Source organism: Mauremys mutica, chromosome 26, assembly GCF_020497125.1.
Source record: "Mauremys mutica isolate MM-2020 ecotype Southern chromosome 26, ASM2049712v1, whole genome shotgun sequence".
Lineage (NCBI taxonomy): Eukaryota > Metazoa > Chordata > Testudines > Geoemydidae > Mauremys > Mauremys mutica.
The window spans coordinates 5,135,985-5,160,076 of NC_059097.1; the positions used below are offsets into that span (position 1 = coordinate 5,135,985).

Sequence of the window (24,092 nt, forward strand, 5' to 3'; positions counted from 1 at the left end):
CGTGCTCTGGAACAGCTCGGAGTCAAACCCAGGCACGATCCTCCTCAGTGTGACACCCCCCAGGAGACGCCCTCACTGGGGGAAGCCTCCTTGGCTTCAGCCCCTCCTGGGACTGACCTTGGACCTTTCAGCCCCCCTGTTCCACACCAGGAGCTTCCTGCAGTGAGTCCACCTGAATCGGACACCTCGGAAAGCCTCACACCCCCGCCCCCCCGAAGGGGAGTCCTGCACCCCCAACTTCCACAGTCCCCAGTGACTCTCAGCCAGCGCTGTACAACAGAAGGTTTGTTAGGGGTCTGGAATCCAGCCTGGGAAAGTTCTGTGTTCGCACAGGAAGCAGGAAGATTCAGCAACGTCCATCTTGGGGAGACCCCGAACTCAGAGCCTGGGCTCTCCCCTCGAGTCCCCAACCCAGCAGACTCCTTGCTCCCAACAGCCCGACTCAGCCAGGCCCTTTGCCCCTCGTCTGTCCTCTGTCCTGTTTCCCTGGCAACCTGCTCAGCTGGCCTCCAGCTCGTTCTTTGTTCTCCGACTCCTCCCGGCCAGCTGGCCTCTTGCAGCAGGTGCGCCCCGGCCATCGGTTGCTAGGAGACAGAATTTGTGGCCATTATCTGGGCCCAGGCAGCTCAACAGCAGCCACACCTGCCCTTTGGGGGTCTCTGCCAAGATTTAACCCCCTTGTCCCACCACCGAGATCCGTGATCCCAAAACACTTCAGGGTCATGCCCCCCACCCCGTCCATGCTCCCCCCGAGTCGTGGCTGTGAGTGGGGCCGCAGCTAAGGGGGAAGGGACACAGACAGGGGTAAGGGGGCTGAGGCAGGGGCCAGAGCTGGGGCTGGAGCCAAGAGTGGAGCTGGGTGGCTCCTCCTCCCCACCCCAATGGGGGCTGGCCCGGGCCCAGCTGCATCCCCCTGAATGTTACTCCATTCCCCCTGGCAGGGTGCACCCCACATTTTGGACCTTTAACCTAGATAATCGTGCAACAAATAGGGGAAACTGAGGTACACACAAGATGCAAACAAAACATCCAGAAAATTCCCACTTCGTCACAGGGGTGTCAGTGGGGTCTGAGCTGGGCAGCAGCACAGGAAAGTGGGGAGGTTAAACTGCAAAACATCCCCCTGTGTTCCTGCAAAAGCCTCTCGTTTATCCCCTAACCCCCTCCCCATGAAAATCTCCACCCCTGCCCTGGCCCACACAGACCCCCTCACTCCAACGCAGATTTTTAATTTTTCTTACTTGTCCTTGGCCTTCCACAAACATTGTTCCCATCAAAATGGTCCAGGGCTTTTACAATGAGAATGAGAAAACAAACTAAATCAAACCCAAAGAAACCGCTATCGACCTCCCCACCACACACAGTTTGGGTCTGAATTTTTCTACTGAAATGTTGAGGCAATAAAACTCTCACTGCTCTTGTCCAGAAACAAACCTAAGCCCCCCATGCAGTACCTGGGGCATCTATGTCTGACCCACCAAGGCTTCAGCTCCTTTGGGGAGATTTCCAGCTGCCCAGTCCTGCTGCTATTCCAGGGGAGCAATTCCTGACTCCTGTCAGCATTTATCTCAGCCCCGTTCTGGGCATCACAGGTTTCTCCGGGAAAGGGCAGGGAGTGCTTCTAGGGCCCAGTGATCCTCCTCCAAATCGAGCTAGAACCTGAGACTCCTTCCCCTTCCCCAGGCTGTGGGCGGGGAGGCATTTCACAGAGCTCTCGGAGCTATAGCCCGTGGCTAAGGAGAGAGAAAAAGCCTCCTATCCCCTCTGCTCTGGGGGCTGGGTTTCCTCCTGAAGCCTCTGCTCCCCGACCTAGTGCCCTAAGGCGCATCCCTGACCCTTGCTGCTGCTCCTTGCTATAGACTGTGAAAGGAGCGGAGGCAGTGCAGGAGCCTTCTGGGGACGCAGATCTGAGGCTTTGGGGAGACACATTGTCTGAGACATCAGAGCGCTGCAAACCCTGCAGCCAACCCCTCAATCCGGGGCCTGTTCCAGCCCTGAGTCTGGGCTACCGTATCCCTCCCCCAGAGCAGGGCGCCCACAGATTACAGCCTGGAAATAGGTGTGTGAGACTAACTCCTGCTTTCCCTGACAGGGCCTCCCCTAGACCAAGTGGCGTCCCAGGCAAGAACTGTCTTCAGTGCCCCCCAGCCCCACTCCATATGTTAAACCATTGAATACCTTATTTTTATCGCATTTGTAGCTCATTTCATGATTTTGATGCACAGTTAGGATGCAGGATTTTCTCTATCATATAAGACAATAAATGTTCATGCTAGGATGTGTAAATCTGTATTTATTCATGCCATATATAAGCAAATTAAAAATCATTTCCTTTAAGCATATAGAAACTTAATTTTGACAGTAACTGAAATGTACTAACATCTAGAAATGGAGCACTCACCAGCACAGGGTGGGCCGGTATTAAATAGTGTTACAGTCGGAGACAGACAGCGTTAGGATGTTAACCCTAGGCCCTTTGTTCAAAGGTCGCTTCTCTCGCCTTTCCCCCATGAACTAAAGCGCAGCATTCGAGAGATCCAGAGACTAGTTGATGACGTTTCCAAGGGCTAAAATAGCAAGCGATGTCCATCTTGCATTGGCCAGTGTTGACTGGAGAGATGGTTTATGGAGAATAAATGCCAAGGTGAGAAGCAGCAGCCCAAAAAAGCCCCCTTGCAGGTGCTGAAGTAGCTCAGTTGGGAGAGCGTTAGACTGAAGATCTAAAGGTCCCTGGTTCAATCCCAGGCTTCAGCAGGCTGTTTCATCCCTCTTGCTGCAGCAGTGGGCTCTTTCCTGGGAGCACAGCACTGCCTCTACTCAATGCAAGTCCCTCATTTTGGGCTTCCCTGCAGGAAAAGGCAGCATTGGCTTCTGCACCCAGTTGGCCCACCGGACCTTTCTTTCTTCTCTTGCTGCTTCTCAGCAAGGGGAAGAAAAAGAAGCTCCCCTTCAAGCTAGAGTCACAAAGGTGATGTTAGGACGACTTCCTGACAGGGCCGGCTCTAGGTTTTTTGCTGCCCCAAGCAAAAACATTTTTGGCTGCCCCCCCGCCCCGAATTTTTTTTGCTTTTACATGTTTGCACTTTGCAGTTTTGTTTTGACTGTTTAAAATTAAAAAAAAATGAAAACAGAGAATTTGTAGTTAGTGAAACAAAACCATTTCCTACTAATGTAATTTTAACAAAACCCTCCTGCCTGGCCCAACTCTTACCTTGCTGCAGATCTGGCCCGAGGCGGATTCAGCTCCAGTCACCACCGCTCCCAGGGCCAGGGGTTGGGGCTGCTGCTGGATCCCAGCCCCGCTCATCCTTGGTCTTCGCCTTGGCCCTGGCATGAGCTGGGCTCAGCCCGGGCTGCCACTCTGCTCCCCTCTCTCGTCCCCTGGCAGGAGGCGGCGCAGAGGGGAGGAGGCGGGGACAAGCCAAGGAGGAGCGGCCCGCCCGGGCATCATGTCCCTCCCGTCCTCTGCAGCCGGAGCAGGGACGCACTACCGGCTCCTGCCTGGGGGGCAGCCGCTGCCTGTGGGAGAGCGGCGGGGACAAGCCGAGGAGGAACGGCCCATCCTCTGCAGCCGGGGAAAGGTCGCGCTACTGGCTCCTGCCGCTCTTCCGCGATCAGCGGCCACCACCCCCAAGGCAGAGCCGGTAGCGCGGCCCTGCCCTGGCTGCAGAGGACGGGCTGCTTCTCAGCTTGTTTGCGCCACTCTCCCGCGGTCAGCGGCCACCCCCACTCCCTAGGCAGGATCCAGTAGCGCGGCCCAGCCCAGCTGCAGAGGACAGGCTGCTCCTCAGCTTGCAGCAGCACGAACCAGGGCTGCCCAGAGGATTCAGGGGGCCTGGGGTGAAGCAATTTTGGGGGCCCCTTCCATAAAAAAAAGTTGCAATACTGTAGAATACTGTATTCTCGTGGGGGCCTCTGTGGGGCCTGGGGAAAATTGCCCCACTTGCCCCCGACCCCGTTTGCCCCGGGAAAAATAAACATTTAAAAACCTTCTGCATCTCAGCACAAACCCAGTTTTGAGAATTTCTTTTCAAGTCACCTTTACAAGGTATCACTGGTTCTCAGCATCAGCTAGTGCTAAAAAGCACTAAAGCTCATTAAAAAGCTTGTACAAATATTTTCCGTCAAAACTTTTTTTGGATCGAAAACTAGGGGTTTTTAAAAAGCAGAAACAAATCAGACAATGTCTGCTTTCCTTCAAAATTTGTTGTGGTTTTTCTAATTGAAAAAGCTGAAATAAATCTGCCAAAACCTGAACATGATTTGGGGTTTCAGAAGTGTGTGGCCAAATATTTGCTGCTTGCTGTGTTTGATTGTTTAAAGGAACAATAAAAAAATTCTGCTTAAAAAAAAATCCAAACCTTTGGAACCACCTCAGCTTGTGACCCAACGCCTGAGCCCATCCAAGCAGAGATTTTTCCAGGTTTCTGATACTCTGCTGGCTTCCTTGACTCATATCTGGCTCCATAACTTTGGGTTCATTTAGGTTAGAACATAAGAACAGCCATACTGGGTCAAACTAAAGGCCATCCTGCCCAGTATCCTGACTACTGACAATGGCCAATGCCAAGTGCCCCAGAGGGAGTGAACCTATCAGGTAATGATCAAGTGATCTTGCTCCTGCCATCCATCTCCATCCTCTGACGAACAGAGGCTAGGGACACCATTCCTTACCCATCCTGGCTAATAGCCATTCATGGACTTAATCTCCATGCATTTATCTGTTTCCTAGAGACTGGCTCCATGGGGTCCCTCACAAACTGGAGACGGTTACTGTGGATTTGTCTTTAGTATAAACTATGTACATACTCCACGAACTGAGCATTTGAGCTTGTTCCAGAATCTGGAATGAGCCTATGTTGTCAAAACTGAAATAGCACATGCATGTGAATGGACACAGGGTGCTAAAATTAAATTAACCCAGGGGTTCTCAAACTGGAGGTCAGGACCCCTCAGGGGGTCACGAGGTTATTACTGGGGGTCATGAGCTGTCAGCCTCCACCTCAAACCCCACTTTGCCTCCAGCATTTATAATAGTGTTAAATATATAAATTAAAAACACTTTTATATAAGGGGGGGTCACACTCAGAGGTTTGCTATGTGAAAGGGTCACCAGGACAAAAGTTTGAGAACCACTGAATTAACCCCTCTGAAGCCTCAGGGAATGCAGGGGATGGGGAGTCTCCCTTGGTAGGGTTGCTCTTCTCATGTGATCCTTCCCCGCAGTGGCTAATTTTAAATGAAGCTACCCTCCCCTGACACGAATCTCCCTATGGCACTGAAATTACAAATAGACTATAATTTGGCATTTGAGAAGTGAAAGGGATGGGAGCCCTAACGGAAAAGCTAACAGCTTGGCTCTTCTGCAAGCCTCAAACTGCTGAATGAGCTGTAGGGTAGGGCAGGCTGTGCCTCCCAAACAGCCTGGCCCTGCCCCAATCCGACCTCCTCCCATTTCCTACCCCCCGACAGCCCCCCTCAGAATCCCCGACCCATCCTGCTCCTTGTCCCCTCACTGCCCCCCAGAGACCCCCCACCACCACCCTGGGACCCCACCCCTGCTCCCCATCTGCCCCAACCCCTATCCACCACCCACGGGGTCCTGACAGACTCCCCCCAGAATGCCCCCAATCCAACTCCCCCCATTCCCTGCCCCCACCACCGCCCCAACCTCTGCCCCCTCCCTGTGCCCTGACTGTCCCCAGGACTCCCTGCCCCTTAGCCAACCCCCCTGGCCCCAGCCTCTTACCCCCGGCTCCCTCCTCACCCGGAGCCTCAGCGCCTCCTTGAACAGCTGCAGCATGTGGCCGGCGGGGCCTGAGCCCCTCCCCGCTCCAAGCCGCGTGGGGAGGGGGTGGGGCTGGGAGCTCACGCCGAGCGGAGGGAGCTGATCTCAGCCTGGAGCTCGCAGCCCCACCCCCTCATCACGCGGCTCGGAGCAGGGCGGAGCTCAGCCCCCCACTCCCCCCCCGGAGCCACGCAGCTGCAGTGGAGGAGGAGCGGCCCGTCTTCTGCAGCCAGGCAGGGCCGCGCTACCGGTAAGGGGCCATCCCTCTCCCCCAAGCGGAGCCGGCCCTGCCCCGGCTGCAGAGGACGAGCCGCTCCTCGGCTCGCAGCGGCAGGATGAGCTGGGGCCCCAGCCTTATGCCGCCCCCTACATTTTGCCGCCCTAGGCACCTGCTTGTTTAGCTGGTGCCTAGAGCCGCCCCTGTTGCTGAGCCCGGGCTCCGCGTCACAATGTGCCAGAGCCTCATCCCCAGGAGCTGCCCCGCCCCCGGGCTGTGCCAGAGCCCCGCCCCTGACCTGTGCCAGAGCCCTGCCCCCAGGAGCTGCCCCTCCCCCGGGCTGTGCCAGAGCCCCGCCCCCAGGAGCTGCCCCACCCCAGATCTCTGGGTTTTCTTCTCCCAGCTCCTGCCTCCTACTTCCCAGCACTCCCCGCTCCCAGCTGCTCCCTTCCTGTGTCTGCAAACACCCCCCGGGGCAGGCTGCAGCGCTCGCTGGGGCTGGCTCCAGTGGCTGAAGTTGCCTCCATCTCTGATCACCTGGGGGTGGGGGCAGGACAAAGAGAGAAGATGGGCCCAGGGTGTGAAAGCAGAATCAGGGGGCGGGGAAAGAAGGACAGTTTGGAAAGGTGGGTTTTTGTGGGGGGAGGGGGGTGATCCAGATGGAGTCAGAAGAAGTTGGGCAGCAGAGGCTCAGGGAAATTGAGGGGAACCCCCTGGGTGTCCCAGTGTTGGCCAGGGATTGTACAGCACCTAGCACAATATGGGGGTCCCAGAGCAGTAACAAGCTATTTTTACACCCAAGGCAAGAATATAAAATTGCGCCTCCCCCCGCTGTGCCACCCAGCCCCCTTGAAACACCCCCCCAGTGCCACCCATCCCTGTGGAAACAACCCCCCCCCCAGCGCCGCCTAGGGTGACCAGACAGCAAGTGTGAAAAACCGGGACGGGGGTGGGGGGTAATAGGAGCCTATGTAAGAAAAAGACCCCAAAATCGGGACTGTCCTTATAAAATCGGGACATCTGGTCACCCTAGCGCCGCCCACCCCGCAGAAACAAACCCTCCTTCCCCAGCGCTGCCCCACCGAAACAGCTGTGGGCCGAAAAGGAAAGTTTGGGGGAGGGAGAAGAAATGGCCCCCATAGGGTGACCAGATCTCACCATCACACCCCTCTTCACCCCCTAGCCCCCCACTGGCCTGCTGCATCTCCTGCTAGTCAGTCCCCCACCCACCACTCACCTCCTTTCACCTCCTCCCTCCCCTGCCAGAAACCCCCGTGCCCACCCCTAGAGCCCCTGCTGGCTCACTGCTCACCTCTGTGCCCACCTGCCACTCACCCACCCGCTCGCCCACCTGCTCCCCACTTGCCCCCTCACCCCCCCCAAGTGTAAAGCCTCATTCAAAGCCCCAGGGGTCACTATATCACTGCACCCAGCAGTCACTCACTGCAGCACCAAACATTAAACTACTGAAAATGGCGCCCCCCCTCCAGCCACCAACGTTTTGGACTAGAAAGCTTTGCCCCAGACATCCCCTTCAGAAGACACCCCCAGACGGGCTGAGGGATACTGGTGTGACCTCACCTGGCAGCCCCCAAAGAAGGAATTGGGGGGACTAAATGGACAGGGCCCCTCTCTAGCTGAAGCCTGGCAAGGGAGGTACGTGGATCCCACCAGAAGTTAAAATGAAAAGTGAGGGAGGGGAGGCTCTACTGGACCTGGGCAGCTCTAGATACAGCACCAGGCACGTAGGAGGATTTCCACTCCTGAGCCATGGAAGCAGAAATTGACTTTTCCTTTCCAGATTTAGTTAATGTTCAGAAGGGGAATCTAGCACCTGCCTTCCAGATTTGAACACCTCAACATTCAGGAGGGCTCCAGCTCAGTTTGGGCAGCTGTTACTTCATTTCTCCCAAATCAAATATGCTGATCCACTGTCATTTGCTGTAGAAAAGGTAGGATAAAATTGAGCAAGAAATGCTTCCCAGGGGTTATTAGGACTGGAATTGCAATTTTCAACAGCCATTGCCGTTTTGTTTGTTTTTGTTTTATTTGTTTAAAAGGAAGACAGTGATATTGCATTGGCAAATTCCCCATAGAAAGGAAGAGTGGAACAAAAGAATAATAAAGACACCTCAACTTTTCCTCATTTATGGAGGATAGTCTTATAATATGCATCCAGATCTCCTCCAATCACACAAGCTGAAAATTGTTCCACTTTACTGCAGCTCTGTAACCCTATGGGAACCAATCCTGTCTGTGTTCTGTGCACATCCAAAATTCCTGCTGAATGACCCATCCTGGGAGCAAGTTACCAGTGACCCAGGGCTGGGGTGGAAGAAGAGTGCAGGGGTGTGTGTGTGTGTGGGGAGAGCCCAGGGCTGGGGTGGCAGGGGTGTGTGTGGGGGGGGGAGAGCCCAGGGCTGGGGTGGCAGGGGGTGTGTCAGTGGGGGAGCAGTGGGGGGGAAAGGGTGGAGCCAAGAGCTGGGGCAGCATGGGGTATGTGTGGGGGAGAGCCCAGGGCTGGGTTGGCACGGGGTGCGGGTGGAGGGGGCAGAGCCCAGGGCTGGGATGGCAGGGGGTGCGGGTGGGGGAGAGAGCCCAGGGCTGGGTTTGCAGGGGGGTGCGGGGGGGAGGCCAGGGCTGGGGTGGGGGCAGCCAAAATTTTTTTTTGCTTGGGACGGTAAAAAACCTAGAGTCGGCCCTGCCTCCACGCACTGTGAGGTAGGTAGGAGCGGATCATTATTATCATTATTATCCCTACTCGAAAGAGGGAGAAGCTAAGGCTGAGAAAGGAGAATTGACTTGTCTGAGGTCACACGGCCAGTCAGGGGCAGAGTTGGGAATAGGACCCAAGAGCCCTGATTTTCAAACTAACCATCGGATCTTGAATTTCAAGATCCAAGCACATTGGAAAAAATAACCCCAACTATACATACAACATGATGGGGGCTAATTTAGCTACAACGAGTCAGGAAAAAGATCTTGGAGTTATCGTGGATAGTTCTCTGAAGATGTCCACGCAGTGTGCAGAGGCGGTCAAAAAAGCAAACAGGATGTTAGGAATCATTAAAAAGGGGATAGAGAATAAGACTGAGAATATATTATTGCCCTTATATAAATCCATGGTACGCCCACATCTCGAATACTGTGTACAGATGTGGTCTCCTCACCTCAAAAAAGATATTCTAGCACTAGAAAAGGTTCAGAAAAAAGCAACTAAAATGATTAGGGGTTTAGAGAGGGTCCCATATGAGGAAAGATTAAAGAGGCTAGGACTCTTCAGTTTGGAAAAGAGAAGACTAAGGGGGGACATGATAGAGGTATATAAAATCATGAGTGATGTTGAGAAAGTGGATAAGGAAAAGTTATTTACTTATTTCCATAATACAAGAACTAGGGGTCACCAAATGAAATTAATAGGCAGCAGGTTTAAAACAAATAAAAGGAAGTTCTTCTTCACGCAGCGCACAGTCAACTTGTGGAACTCCTTACCTGAGGAGGTTGTGAAGGCTAGGACTATAACGATGTTTAAAAGGGGACTGGATAAATTCATGGTGGCTAAGTCCATAAATGGCTATTAGCCAGGATGGGTAAGAATGGTGTCCCTAGCCTCTGTTCGTCAGAGGATGGAGATGGATGGCAGGAGAGAGATCACTTGATCATTGCCTGTTAGGTTCACTCCCTCAGGGGCACCTGGCATTGGCCACTGTCGGTAGACAGATACTGGGCTAGATGGACCTTTGGTCTGACCCGGTACGGCCTTTCTTATGTTCTTATGTTCTTATGTTTCATACATTGAATAACCTGAATAAAGTGCTCTCAGATGAGCTCCAGACCAACAACAGTGACAGTAATTATTCAGCAAGTATTTGAGGAGAACTGCAATGTCAGAGAGAATCATGAACTGCTCAGAGACCATTAATGGAGAGAAGCAGCAAAATTCATCAAACACAGAACTGGTTCTGACTTATTTCCTTGGTCTCAAAAGAGAACAACAAGGACCTGAGTCTCCTCCCTGTCAATAACCCCCTGCTCAGCCAATCAGGGTAGAGACTGAGGATGGGAGGCTGAGGGTTCTCACCAGAGAGCCCAAAGGATGGCCCAGGTCACCGGTGGGGATCACTGCCCGAGCACTATTTCAGACCCACATTTTTGAGTGGACCTCCCACAGTGGGAGCTGCAGAGCACACCCCCAAAACACACACACGCACACACACACACACAGGTGGTAGTGGGAGGGGAACAGGAGAAAGGACAAAAGAAGCAAGACACGAAGAGAAAGAAGGGAGGGATGGATGGAGGAAACGGTGAAACAAAAAGCACAAACCCCAATGTCTCCAGTGATTCTAAGGGACAAAATCCCACGTGCGGAATAAAATTCTGCCTCCTTAAGCTCGTGTTTTCCATGCCTAGAATTCAACTCTCACCAGATGGATCAGACTGAACAGGTTTCAAACCTCCAGGAGGCTCTTACCTTCTAAACAGGGACGGCTGTTTTCTAGTAAAATCACTAAAAGGGAAAGAGAAAACTCAAAAGAGGTTCCTCCTGGCGCTCACGTCCGTGAACCCGAATACTCTCTCTCAGTCCTCAAAGAGAGACCTGGAGAAGGAGACTTGCTGAAGCAAAGCCACAGGGGTCTCTGAGGTTTCCCTGGCCCCTCGCCCCTGTCCTGCCTGGCTGATGTCACCATCTCTCTGTGAGGTCACCACCTCCCCACCACCTTGGACCAATAGGCTGAGGTCCTGCAAAAGGCCTTTGTGATGTCACTGCCACACCCCTCCCTTGCTGGGCTAATGTCCTGCCCCTGGCCAGGCACTTTGCAGGTTTGAGCTACTCCCTGTGGATCACCCCACTCAGGGAGCGTTCGTTCTAGGCAGCAAGCCGGCTAGACAGGGAAACATCAGATGCTGCTCCCAATGCTACACTCAGTTTTTCAGAAATTAGTCGACTTTATGGCCAGAAGAGACCATTAGAGCATCTAATCTGACCCCCTGCGTATCACAGGCCTCCTGTATGACACAAGAGCTACTTTTGGGGCAAACACATTCCAGAAAGGCATCTTGTCTTCATTAAATGACATCAAGAGATGGAGAATCCACCCTTCCCTTGGTAGCTTGTTCCTGTGGTGAATCATCCTCGCTGTTGAATCTTTGCGCCTTAATTGTAATATGAATTTGTCTCTTTTCACCTTCCAGCCACTGGGTCTTGTTATGCCTTTCTCTGCTCGATTAAAGAGCCCTTTAATACCCAATCTTTTCTCTCCATTAAGGCACTTCAGCACTTCAATGAAGTCGCCTTTCAATCTTCTTTTGATCAGCTAAACAGGTTGAGCTCTTTCAATAGCTCACTAGAAGGCATTTTTCTCCAGTCCTCAGAACATCTGGTGGCTCTTTGCTGTCCCAAACTCTAATTTCACAACATCTTTTTCAAATGAAGACACCAAAACTGGAGGCTATTCCAGTATCAGTCTCACTGATGCCGTGTCACCTCCTGTGACGTTATTGTCATAATCTGTAACTGTATAGATCACTGTTGCAACCGCTGCTCTATATTTGCAGCCAATATTGTAGAAAGGTTGTTGTGTAAGGGGTCTATGGAGAGGTTCTGATTGGCTGATAATGATGCTATCTCTAGATGTGTATCATTTTTGTAATTGAAGTTATGAATATTGGTTCTAAGCTGCCGATATTTCAAACTTGTGCTCTGCTTAAAGGAAACACCCCAGACAAGTTGGTGTCAGTTCTGCCTAGCTGGCTTGATGCAGGTTAGGCAAATGTGATAACCACTACACTACAGAAACTCCATTACAGTGCCCTGCCCTGCCCTCAAATTCCCTGCACTATGGTGGTGCTCACCCTGGTACACACTGATTGGCGAACCTGGAGAAACTGGCAGCAGCTCTTTGATGGGTCAGCTGGAAGAGCAGAGAACTGGAGCCAGGGATCAGGAAGTCGTCCTTACATCACCCTTGTGACTCTAACTTGAGGGGGAGCTTCTTTTTCTTCCCCTTGCTGAGAAGCAGAAAAAGAAGAAAGAAAGGTCCGGTGGGCCAACTGGGTGCAGAAGCCCATGCTGCCTTTTCCTGCAGTGAAGCCCAAAATAAGGGACTTGCATTGAGTAAAGGCAGTGCTGGGCTTCCAGGAAAGAGCCCACTGCTGCATGAAGAGGGATGAAACAGTCTGCTGAAGCTTGGGATTGAACCAGGGACCTTTAGATTTTCAGTCTAATGCTCTCCCAACTGAGCTACTTCAGCATCTGCAGGGGGCCTTTTTGGGCTGCCTTTCCTCACCTTGAAGTTTATTCTCCATAAACCATCTCTCCAATCAACAATGGCCAAAGCAAGATGGACATCGCTCGCTATTTTAGCACTTGGAAACGTCATCAACTAGTCTCTGGATCTCTCGAATGCTGCACTTCAGTTCATGGGGGAAAGGCGAGAGAAGCGACCTTTGAACAAAGGGCCTGGGGTTAACATCCTAACGCTGTCTGTCTCCGACTGTAACACTATTTAATACTGGCCCACCCTGTGCTGGTGAGTGCTCCATTTCTAGATGTTAGTACATTTCAGTTACTGTCAAAATTAAGTTTCTATATGCTTAAAGGAAATGATTTTTTAATTTGCTTATATATGGCATGAATAAATACAGATTTACACATCCTAGCATGAACATTTATTGTCTTATATGATAGAGAAAATCCTGCATCCTAACTGTGCATCAAAATCATGAAATGAGCTACAAATGCAATAAAAATAAGGTATTCAATGGTTTAACATATGGAGCGGGGCTGGGGGGCACTGAAGACACTTCCTGCCTGGGATGGCACTTGGTCTAGGGGAGGCCCTTTCAGGGAAAGCAGGAGCTAGTCTCACACGGCTATTTCCAGGCTGTAATCTGTGGGCGCCCTGCTCTGGGGGAGGGATCGCGGCAGCCCAGACTCAGGGCTGGAACAGGCCCCGGATTGAGGGGGTGGCTGCAGGGTTTGCAGCACTCTGATGTCTCAGACAATGTGTCTCCCCAAAGCCTCAGATCTGTGTCCCCAGAAGGCTCCTGCGCTGCCTCTGCTCCTTTCACAGTCTATAGCAAGGAGCAGCAGCAAGGGTCAGGGATGAGCCATAGGCACTAGGTGGGGGGCAGAGGCTTCAGGAGGAAACCCAGCCCCCAGAGCAGAGGGGGATAGGAGGCTTTTTCTCTCTCCTTAGCCACGGGCTTATAGCTCCGAGAGCTCTGTGAAATGCCTCCCTGCCCACAGCCTGGGGAAGGGGAAGGAGTCCCGGGTTCTAGCTCGGTTTGGAGGAGGATCACTGGACCCTAGAACCACTCGCTACCCTTTCCCGGAGAAACCTGTGATGCCCAGAACGGGGCTGAGATAAATGCTGACAGGAGCCAGGAATTGCTCCCCTGGAATAGCAGCAGGACTGGGCAGCTGGAAATCTCCCCAAAGGAGCTGAAGCCTTGGTGGGTCAGACATAGATGCCCCAGGTACTGCATGGGGGGCTTAGGTTTGTTTCTGGACAAGAGCAGTGAGAGTTTTATTGCCTCAACATTTCAGTAGAAAAATTCAGACCCAAACTGTGTGTGGTGGGGAGGTCGATAGCGGATTCTTTGGGTTTGATTTAGTTTGTTTTCTCATTCTCATTGTAAAAGCCCTGGACCATTTTGATGGGAACAATGTTTGTGGAAGGCCAAGGACAAGTAAGAAAAGTTAAAAATCTGCGTTGGAGTGAGGGGGTCTGTGTGGGCCAGGGCAGGGGTGGAGATTTTCATGGGGAGGGGGTTAGGGGATAAACGAGAGGCTTTTGCGGGAACACAGGGGGATGTTTTGCAGTTTAACCTCCCCACTTTCCTGTGCTGCTGCCCAGCTCAGACCCCACTGACACCCCTGTGACGAAGTGGGAATTTTCTGGATGTTTTGTTTGCATCTTGTGTGTACCTCAGTTTCCCCTATTTGTTGCACGATTATCTAGGTTAAAGGTCCAAAATGTGGGGTGCACCCTGCCAGGGGGAATGGAGTAACATTCAGGGGGATGCAGCTGGGCCCGGGCCAGCCCCCATTGGGGTGGGGAGGAGGAGCCACCCAGCTCCACTCTTGGCTCCAGCCCCAGCTCTGGCCCCTGCCTCAGCCCCCTTACCCCTGTCTGTGTCCCTTCCCCCTTAGCTGCGGCCCCACTCACAGCCACGACTCGGGGGGAGCATGGACGGGGTGGGGGGCATGACCCTGAAGTGTTTTGGGATCACGGATCTCGGTGGTGGGACAAGGGGGTTAAATCTTGGCAGAGACCCCCAAAGGGCAGGTGTGGCTGCTGTCGAGCTGCCTGGGCCCAGATAATGGCCACAAATTCTGTCTCCTAGCAACCGATGGCCGGGGCGCACCTGCTGCAAGAGGCCAGCTGGCCGGGAGGAGTCGGAGAACAAAGAACGAGCTGGAGGCCAGGTGAGCAGGTTGCCAGGGAAACAGGACAAAGGACAGACGAGGGGCAAAGGGCCTGGCTGAGTCGGGCTGTTGGGAGCAAGGAGTCTGCTGGGTTGGGGACTCGAGGGGAGAGCCCAGGCTCTGAGTTCGGGGTCTGCCCAAGATGGACGTTGCTGAATCTTCCTGCTTCCTGTGCGAACACAGAACTTTCCCAGGCTGGATCCCAGACCCCTAACAAACCTTCTGTTGTACAGCGCTGGCTGAGAGTCACTGGGGACTGTGGAAGTTGGGGTGCAGGACTCCCCTTCGGGGAGGATGAGGCTTTCCGAGGTGTCCGATTCAGGTGGACTCACTGCAGGAAGCTCCTGGTGTGGAACAGGGGGGCTGAAAGGTCCAAGGTCAGTCTCAGGAGGGGCTGAAGCCAAGGAGGCTTCCCCCAGTGAGAGCGTCCCCTGGGAGGGTCCCACTGACGAGGCTCCTGCCTGGGTTTGACTCCGAGCTGTTCCAGAGCACGGAGCCTGTGTGCCCGTCACAGCCCCCCAGCATGTGACCTACAGGCTCCACTCTGGCAAAGCTCCCTGTAAATCAGAGACAAACTCCCCCCTTCTCCCAGTTACTCTCCCCTGTAGAGAACCCAGAGCAGCTCCTGCCTTGCTGGGTCTCCTGCCAGCCACAGCTGGCCAAGGAGCCGCTCCCCTGGGTCCCTGTGCAGGGGCAGTGTCAGTTCCGACCTCACGAGTACAGTGGTGACGCTCCCTGCCTGTCATGGGGGGGACGAGGGCTTGATTCCCTGAGGAGAAAGCTGGGATTGTGACACCCGTGTATGTCTGCAGTGCAATTAAACCCCACAGCTGGCCCAGGCCGGCTGACTCGGGCTTGCCAGGCTCGGGATCCAGGGGCTGGAGCCCGACCACTGGGACCCTCCCCCCTCGCTAGGTTCAGTGGCCGATATACTGAAGATGAGTTGGTAAGTGGGGAATGTGCACTGGGTGCTGCCACTGGACAAACACTTCCCAGCAGGAGCCCCACCCAGTGAATGTGATCTACTCTAAAAACATGTGATGAAGGAAAGTCAGCCTGGGGCTCTGGATTTATCATCTCGCAACGACTCGATTCAACTTGCTCAGGTTAGAAAGAAAGTTGGGTTTTTTTATTGTGAGCCTGAAAATTGCCTCCGGTGTGAAAGTCAGAGCTGGATTATTTCACGCTCACGCACCCTTATCACTATTGAAGGAGTAAAGGAACGTGCAAACCAATGAAGCCTTAACATGTCATTTGCATCCTCAAGCCTGTCCCTGTGGCAGGATCTCAAGGACAGGCAGAAATGTTACCCGGTGTCAGGAGGAGAGGAAAGCACTTTCCCTTGTGTATTTCCCCACGCTGTTGTGCAAGACAGCAGAGGCGCTTTATGGCATTTTCTGTCACTGATTTTTTTCATGTTGGTGTGGGAGGAAAGACTTAGACCCGCCCACTTTTTGAACGTGTGAATGTGAAGTGACCAGATGATGAGTTAATAATGATGCTGTTGCACAGGATTTGATTGGAATTAGAAAACAAAAAGCCCTTAAAGTTGAACTCTTGGGTGAATAGAATGAGCTGATTTATAGTCAGCCTTGAAAGGCAATAGACTGTTACATTGGGCAGAACAGCCTGGTTTGTTTGGTTGGTTGGTTTCTTTGATTGGTTGGTTGTTTTCCCTGGTAAATTGCAGAGCATTCAGAGAAGAGCCACAGGAATGATTAAAGGCTTGAGCAGGGAGAGAAGTTTAAAAACAAACCGAACCTTCCCTGCTCCTGCCGGCTGTGACTGCTGAGGACATTTTCCTTCTCTACTCCAGGGTCTCTCTTCTGCCAGATTCTCAGCAAGTCAGGCCCCCTGCAGACTATGGCAGAGCAGTTTGGTATGAAGCTGCAGGACTCACAATGTAAGAGTGCAGCTGCTGTAGCACCTTGACTGACCATGGGCTAAATCCTGCAGCCCTGGCAGCCCAGGATAACCTCCCACTGATGATGATGGGAATTTAGCCTTTGTAACGATCTGCTGGTACCTGAGCTCTCAGATGTGAATTAAACTGGGGGCAGACACAGCTCTGTCCAAACAAGTGAAGGATGTAAGTGAAAGAGCAAAGCTGGCCCTGGGGAGCTGCTGCAGTCCCGTAACCACAGCTGGGAGGGAACAGAGGGAAAACACCTGGAGCAGCACCGAGAAAAGGAAGTTTGTCAGTGAGATCAGTAGCAATAAATGTGAACTGAAGGAGTGCTTTCTCCTCTGTGCCGACAGGTTTGAATTGTGTTACTTTACTGTGAGATAAGGCTTTACAATATCCTGCTCTAATTTCAGGATGGGTCTGTAACCATAATTAGTCTCTGTAGAAGTGGGACTTTCAAAATTCCCAAGGAATTTAAGGGGTGGGGTTCATGGTTGGTCACCTGAGGGAGTGCAGTAGAGTTCAAACCAAAGACCAGAGAGGCGAGAACAGGGATTGTGGGACACCTCCTGGAGGCCAATCACAGCACTGTAATCGACCAGGGTGTCTACACTGGCACCACGGGGCTGTAGCCCAGGGGCAGAAAGCTGTACGCCTCTCGTTGGGAATCCCTCTGATTTACCGTTTTTACAGAGGGTGAAATGACAATTTTTCCTATCCCTGCCCTGTTCCTGCTCTTTGTTATAGTTCAAAATATTTTAAGTGAGAAAAATGGTAGTAAAAATATCTGCTCTCCAGCACAACTTGAAGCAACATCAGAGCAACTGGGAATGAAACAATTTATTTCCAAAAGGGGAACTCAGTGACTAACAATGGCTTTGAAATGGGGGAACAGTATAACCGTGATGCTCAGGGTTTGTTTAGACTAGGAAAAGTGATGGAGTTTAGGTCAGGTCAAGGGGAAAGCTAATGCCAACCACTGCACCTGGGCTGCATCTGTTCTACAACTGTAATTGTCTTTTTACATCAAGATCATTAACTTGAGCAGCCAACGCCATGTACAGCCCTAGTGGATGTCAGGCACAGATAGATTTTGCCGCAGTGTACCTTGTTGGGATCAAACCTCCAGGAGCTGATGAACATTCCTGGCTCAAAAGGAAAGGAGTTGATAGAAAAGATCACAGGACTGACCCCAAAGAAGGGTGAGCTGCAAAAGGCAGAAGCAGGTAACTGATCTGGGGGGAGCTGAGAGACCACAGTGAAGATGGTGCGAAAATCACAATATGGGAATTAGAAAATGTGATTTTTTTTTTAATTTTGCCCAGCCCTAGTCAAGAGATTTATTACAGTTCTCTCTCATGTGGATTTTCTGATGTCTGATAAGGACAGAGCTCTGATTGAAGCTTTTCCCGCACTCAGAGCATGTGTAGGGCGTCTCCCCTGTGTGGATTCTCTGATGTCTGATAAGGACAGAGCTCTGATTGAAGCTTTTCCCGCACTCAGAGCACGTGTAGGGCGTCTCCCCTGTGTGGATTCTCTGATGTCTGATAAGGGCAGAGCTCCAATTGAAGCTTTTCCCGCACTCATGGCACATGTAGCGTGTGTCTTCCAAGTTAATTCTGTCACTTGAAATAAGGTCTGAGTGGCTACTAAAGTTTTCCTCTGGCCTCTGCTGAGTCTCACAGGCTTTTGTTTTTTCTGGGAGTGCATAACTCCCGGAAACATTCTCTTTGGATCTTCCTGATAAAGTTCCATGTGGTTCTCCTTGCTCAGCATCTTCCTGCTGGGGTTTCTCCTCCTCATTCTGACTCACCATCCCATCACCTGATGGGAGACAGAGAGAATCCAGACACAGGTCACTCCCTGTGCCAGAAAGAAAGAAAATCTCAGAGAGAGGAATGGTAAAAGGGATGAACAATCCAAAATATGTGTGGGAGAGATCAAACCTATCAGGTGCTGATTTTCCCCAAACCCTTCCACAGAGGAGAGAGGAAGGGATCAGTTTTGGTCTGCATCTCACGAGAACCCTTGGGGGAAAGCGAGATCAGGGAGGGACCTGCTGCCAGTTGTCAGTCAGAATAGGAGGGAAGCCATGAGTGAGATCTGCCATAATGATTCCACATCTGCAGGGAACAATCCTGAACTTGGAGAGCTCACAGGGTCTTTGTAGGTCATCCCAAATGTTTCCTGCATTCCCACACAGTTGTTGAGTTGGTTTAACCAAGTCCTCACCTGTGCAGGCAGCTCTCGGGACCACTTCTTTCTCAGAGCCCTGGAGGCCTGGGACCCACGGCTCTTCCCCTCGTTCCAGCTGTGAGATCACATCAGGTTTGGAATTTGGAAACCCTACTGCAGGCAAAGAAAACGAGGGAGGTCAGTGGAATTTGTGGGATACTTGTCACAAAGAATAGTCCATGGTTTTAACCCCCCGCTCATTTTAAAGAAGTAACATCCCAAGGCCAGCTTCCTTGGCTCAAAGTGGCAGGAGAGTTATTATAATAAATCATATTCATTACCTTAGTGCCTAAGGACCAACTAGCAGTGGGTCCCCATTGTGCTAGGACAAGTACAAACAGAGAACAGTAGATGGCCCATGCCCTGAAGAATTTACAATCTGAATAGACAAGCCAGACACAGAATGGGGGAAGGGGTAGACCCCACTGTTAGAATAGAGATATTCAGGCCTGCCTGTAAAGCCTATAGTTTAAGAACTTAGGTGTATTTTTATCTCTTAGCTACTTACAGGAGTATGAAAACAAAGAATCAAAATCACTGTGTGTATTTGTAAGGGCCTTCTCTTACTGTGACCGTCTGAGGCCTTGTTCTTAGGCTAAGGCCTTTGGCTAAGCAGCAGGGGCAGCCATAAGCTGGGAAGCGCAGGGTCACATCCTCACATCCCAAACCAGTCACACTGAAATAAGGTGCTACTGGGCTGTTAGGAAGATGATCCTGTCCTGATAGTGCCCATCACCACCAGATAAAGAAACAGATCTTAAGATGGTTAAAGAAAACTTAGTTTGACAGCAGCCTGTCTGGCAAGAAATCACTTACTTATGCTTGTGGTTGTGAAACCCTCATTTCCGTATTATTCTATCTTTATGGCCACCACTTTTACATTGTTAATCAGTCTGATTCTCTAATTGTTTCTATCTGCTGTATAATTAATTTTGCTAGATGTAAGTTAATTAGGGTAGTGGGATACAATTGGTTAGAGAATTATGTTTCAGTGTGTTAGGATTGGTTAGTTACATTTCAGTACAATGATTGGTTAAGCAAAGGTGTAGCTGAGCGTATTACTATATAAACTGAGTCAAACAGGAGGGTGAACAGGAACAGGGACACAGGCAAGGCTCTGCGGTGTCAGAACTGGTAAGGGGGACACGGGGAAAATGCTCTGCGGTGTCAGAGTGGGTAAGGGGGACACGGGGTAAACACTCTGCGGTGTCAGAGCGGGTAAGGGGGACACGGGGTAAATGCTTTGCACCATCAAAGCTGGGAACAGAGCACTGGGGAACAGACTCAGAGATAAGCCCGACTGGTGTGAAGGGCTTCGGAATATGGTTGCTTGGAAATTAACCCCAATAAACATGGCATTGTCTGCCCTTCGGACTTCTGGTCTGTTGCTGCTTGCTGTCTGCGTGACAAAAACTAGGGAAGTAGGAGGGTGAAGGGAAAACCTCTAACAAAACTGACATGACCTGATAACCAAGAGGTGAGCCTTAGAGGACGGTTTTAATACACACTGGAACTGATCAGCGATTCCCCTGAGGACTGACAGGAAGCAATGGTAAATATGCATTTAGAGCCTTTTCTTGTTTGATATCTTTTCCCCATAAGGCTGAACCTCTGGCACTGTCATGGATCCATAGGATCTCTGCAATGCCCTGGCTTTTAAACAGTCCTTGGGAGGTGCCCCTTGAGTGCACTAGACCCCCAAGGGGTCCCACTCTTCCACAAGGACAGGCCATGTAGCTTCAACACCTGAAACTGAGCCTCTGGCTTCAACAATCCTACTTCAACCTGTGAGCTCTGCCAGCAGGTCCAGCTGAACGACACTCCTGTTCAGTTTGAAAATTCTTGTGGATGCTGCTGCAATACTGACGGTCCAAAACCGCTATTAAAATGCTTCTGAGTCCTTAACTTGGCGGTGAGCTTGGTCACGTGGCATAGGAATGCGCTGTCAGCGAGGTGGCAAGTGCCGCAGTGGCAGATGAGGGACCCAGAACCCGAAGTGGAGGGGGAGATGAAAGCTGAACCAAAGGGGGGAGTTTCAGGGCAGTGCTTGCTCTGGTCAACGGACGTGGCCTGGGGTGGGGCTTTTCCTGCGGATCTTGGATCGAGACCCCACAGAGTTTGCAAGGTGTCGGTGCGTCTGGGTGGGGAACGAAAGCATCTATGTCAGTCTAAGAACTGAATTCTGTTCAGTGACGGTTCCTCAGTCAATGCACAGAGCAAGTTTTTGCTGTGACACTGGGCAGACTTTAAAACATAGCAGGGTTTATTAGTCAACTGAAACGCAGCATTGGAAAGTCCTTAGATTAGCACAGGGAAGCGAAGAAGACAATATAGTCCATACTGGCGAATGCCCTTGAGCCAGGCTGCTGTAGAAAACGCTTTGGTTTCCTTTCCCTGTGCCTGTCCATTAGCCCTCACTCCAGTAGAGCTCCCTGCGCCTGTGAGCCCAGTTCTTCCTGCTCCCAAAAAAGGACGGTTACTCACCGTTGTAACTGTTCTTCTTCAAGATGTGTTGCTCATATCCATTCCAGTTAGGTGTGCGCGTGCCGTGTGCACGTTCGTCGGAAGATTTTTACCCTAGCAACACTCGGTGGGTCGGCTGGGCGCCCCCTGGAGTGGCGCCGCTATAGCGCCGGATATATACCCCTGCCGACCCATCCGCTCCTCAGTTCCTTCTTGCCGGCTACTCCGACAGTGGGGAAGGAGGGTGGGTTTGGAATGGATATGAGCAACACATCTCGAAGAACAACAGTTACAACGGTGAGTAACCGTCTTTTCTTCTTCGAGTGCTTGCTCATATCCATTCCAGTTAGGTGATTCCCAAGCCTTACCTAGGTGGTGGGGTCGGAGTGAGACGTCGCAGAATGCAAAACTGCTGAGCCAAAGGCTGCATCGTCTCTGGATTGTTGGACCAATGCGTAGTGTGAGGCAAAGGTGTGAATCGATGACCAGGTAGCCACCCTACATATTTCCTGGATGGGGACATGAGCCAGGAAGGCGGCAGAAGAGGCCTGCACCCGCGTAGAATGGGCAGTGAGATGGCTAGCAGGAACGTGAGCCAGTTCGTAGCACGTTCGGATGCAGGATGTCACCCAAGATGAGATCCGTTGGGAAGAGACCGGCATGCCCTTCATGCGGTCTGCCACTGCTACAAAGAGCTGAGGTGAACGCCGGAAGGGTTTTGTTCTCTCTATATAAAAGGCGAGAGCCCTACGGACATCCAAAGTATGTAGTTGTTGTTCCCGGCGCGATGAGTGCGGCTTCAAGAAAAAAACTGGGAGGAAAATGTCTTGATTGACATGAAAAGCAGACACCACCTTAGGGAGGAAAGAGGGGTGTGGCCGCAGGTGTACCTTGTCCTTATGGAAGACCGTATAAGGGGGATCAGCTGTCAAGGCACGAAGCTCTGAGACTCGCCTCGCCGAGGTGATAGCGACGAGGAAGGCCGTCTTCCAGGAAAGGTACAGCAGGGAACAGGTGACCAGAGGCTCGAAGGGGGCCCACATAAGCTTGGTCAACACCAGGTTTAGATCCCAGGTGGGGGCTGGGTGACAGACTTCGGGGTACAACCGTTCCAGTCCCTTAAGGAACCTGGAAACCATGGGGTGAGAAAAAATTGAACGCCCACTTTTGCCTGGGTGGAAGGTGGATATAGCTGCCAGATGAACCTTTATAGAAGAGACCGCCAGGACCTGCTCTTTGAGGGACCAGAGGTAATCCAGGATAGTAGGGATGGAAACCTGTCCTGGGACCAAGTTATTCTGATCGCACCGGAACGAGAAACGCTTCCACTTGGCGAGATAAGTCGTCCTAGTGGAAGGCTTCCTACTTCCCAAGAGGACCTGTTGTACGGAAGCAGAGCAGCACAACTCCGATAGGTTCAACCACGCAGGAGCCATGCAGTGAGATGAAGGGACTGCAGGTCTGGGTGGTGAAGCCTGCCGAAGTCCTGTGTTATGAGGTCCGGCCACAGTGGCAGGGGAATCGGATCTGCCACTGAGAGGTTGAACAACAGGGTGTACCAGTGCTGCCTCAGCCATGCTGGAGCAATGAGGATCAGGTTGGCTCTGTCCCTGCGGCGCATGAGTAGGACTCTGTGAACAAGAGGAAATGGGGAAAAGGCATAAAATAGGTGCCTTGTCGACGGGAGGAGGAATGCATCTGAGAGGGAGCCCGGGGAGCATCCTTGGTAGCAGCAGAACACCTGGCATTTCCTGTTCTCGAAAGCCCCACCTCCGGAAAACAGAATGGATGACGTCAGGACGAATCGACCACTCGTGAGACAGGAAGGATTTGCTGAGGCGATCTGCCAGAGTGTTCTGGACTCCTGGGAGAAAAGACGCTACCAAATCGATAGAGTGGGCTATGCAAAAGTGAGTGGCTTCTTGGCAAATTAGGGAGGAGCGAGCCCCACCCTGCTTGTTTATGTAAAACATGGTCGTCGTGTTGTCTCTGAACACAGATACACAGTGGCCTTGGAGATGGACCCGAAACACCTGGCATGCTAGACTGACTGCCCTCAGCTCCCTGACATTGATATGCAAGGCCAGCTCCTGGGGCAAACAGAGGCCTTGAGTGTGAAGGTTCCCGAGGTGGGCACCCCAACCCAGAGATGATGCGCCTGTGGTTAGTGCCACCGAGGGCTGAGGAGGGTGGAACGGCATCTCTGCGCAAACTACAGTGGACTCCAAGTGAGGGAGTCGAGAACCGTCCTGGGGATAGTGATCACCGAGTCTATATTGTCTCTGTGTGGACGGTATAGAGAAGCAAGCCAGGTTTGGAAGCACCGAAGTCGCAGCCTTGCGTACTTGGTCACAAAGGTGCAGGACGCCATGTGACCTAATAGACCGAGGCAGGTGCGCACCGACGTTGTCGGGAAGGATTGAAAACTTCAAATGATCAAAGACATTGCCTGAAACCGTGGCACAGGAAGGCAGGCCCTGGCCAGATTGGAGTCCAGAACTGCTCCAATAAAGTCTATTCTCTGCGTTGGAGTCAGGGTAGACTTTTCTACATTGATCATGAGGCCAAGCCTCCCAAAGAGGTCTTTGATGACACACAGGTGCTGTGATACTTGCAACTGGGAAGTCCCTCGAATGAGCCAATCGTCGAGGTACGGGTAGATGTGTATTCGATGACGGCAGAGGGAGGCAGCTACTACGGCCATACATTTGGTGAAGACTCTTGGGGCTGTAGAAAGACCGAAGGGAAGCACCGTGAACTGGAAGTGCTGTTGGTTGACCACAAACCTGAGATACCGTCTGTGCGGCGGGAAAATGGCGATGTGGAAATACGCGTCCTTCATATCGAGGGCAGCATACCAGTCTCCTGGATCCAGGGATGGGATGATGGTCCCCAGGGATACCATACGGAACTTGAGCTTTATCATGAATTTGTTGAGTTCTCGCAGGTCCAGGATCGGTCGTAGACCCCCCTTTGCCTTGGGGATTAAAAAGTAGCGGGAATAGAACCCCTTACCCCTCATGCCCTCTGGCACCTCCTCTATGGCTCC

At 52.0% G+C, this 24,092-nt stretch overlaps 1 protein-coding gene and 2 non-coding genes across 3 annotated transcripts in view; 1 reads left to right on the top strand and 2 right to left on the bottom strand.

The window, feature by feature from the left end:
* Positions 1 to 23,885, bottom strand: part of LOC123356614 (hydroperoxide isomerase ALOXE3-like) — a 44,353-nt gene extending 20,468 nt beyond the window's left edge. Inside the window, exon 1 of the mRNA XM_044999974.1 lies at positions 23,830 to 23,885. Within this exon, the coding sequence (XP_044855909.1) occupies positions 23,830 to 23,885 (56 nt within the window). The remainder of the gene's footprint in view (positions 1 to 23,829) is intronic.
* Positions 2,682 to 2,754, top strand: TRNAF-GAA. The gene has a single exon. It is a non-coding gene; the product is annotated as a tRNA-Phe (tRNA).
* On the bottom strand, positions 12,187 to 12,259 carry TRNAF-GAA. Its single transcript has one exon. It is a non-coding gene; the product is annotated as a tRNA-Phe (tRNA).
* Positions 23,886 to 24,092: the final 207 nt, after the last annotated feature.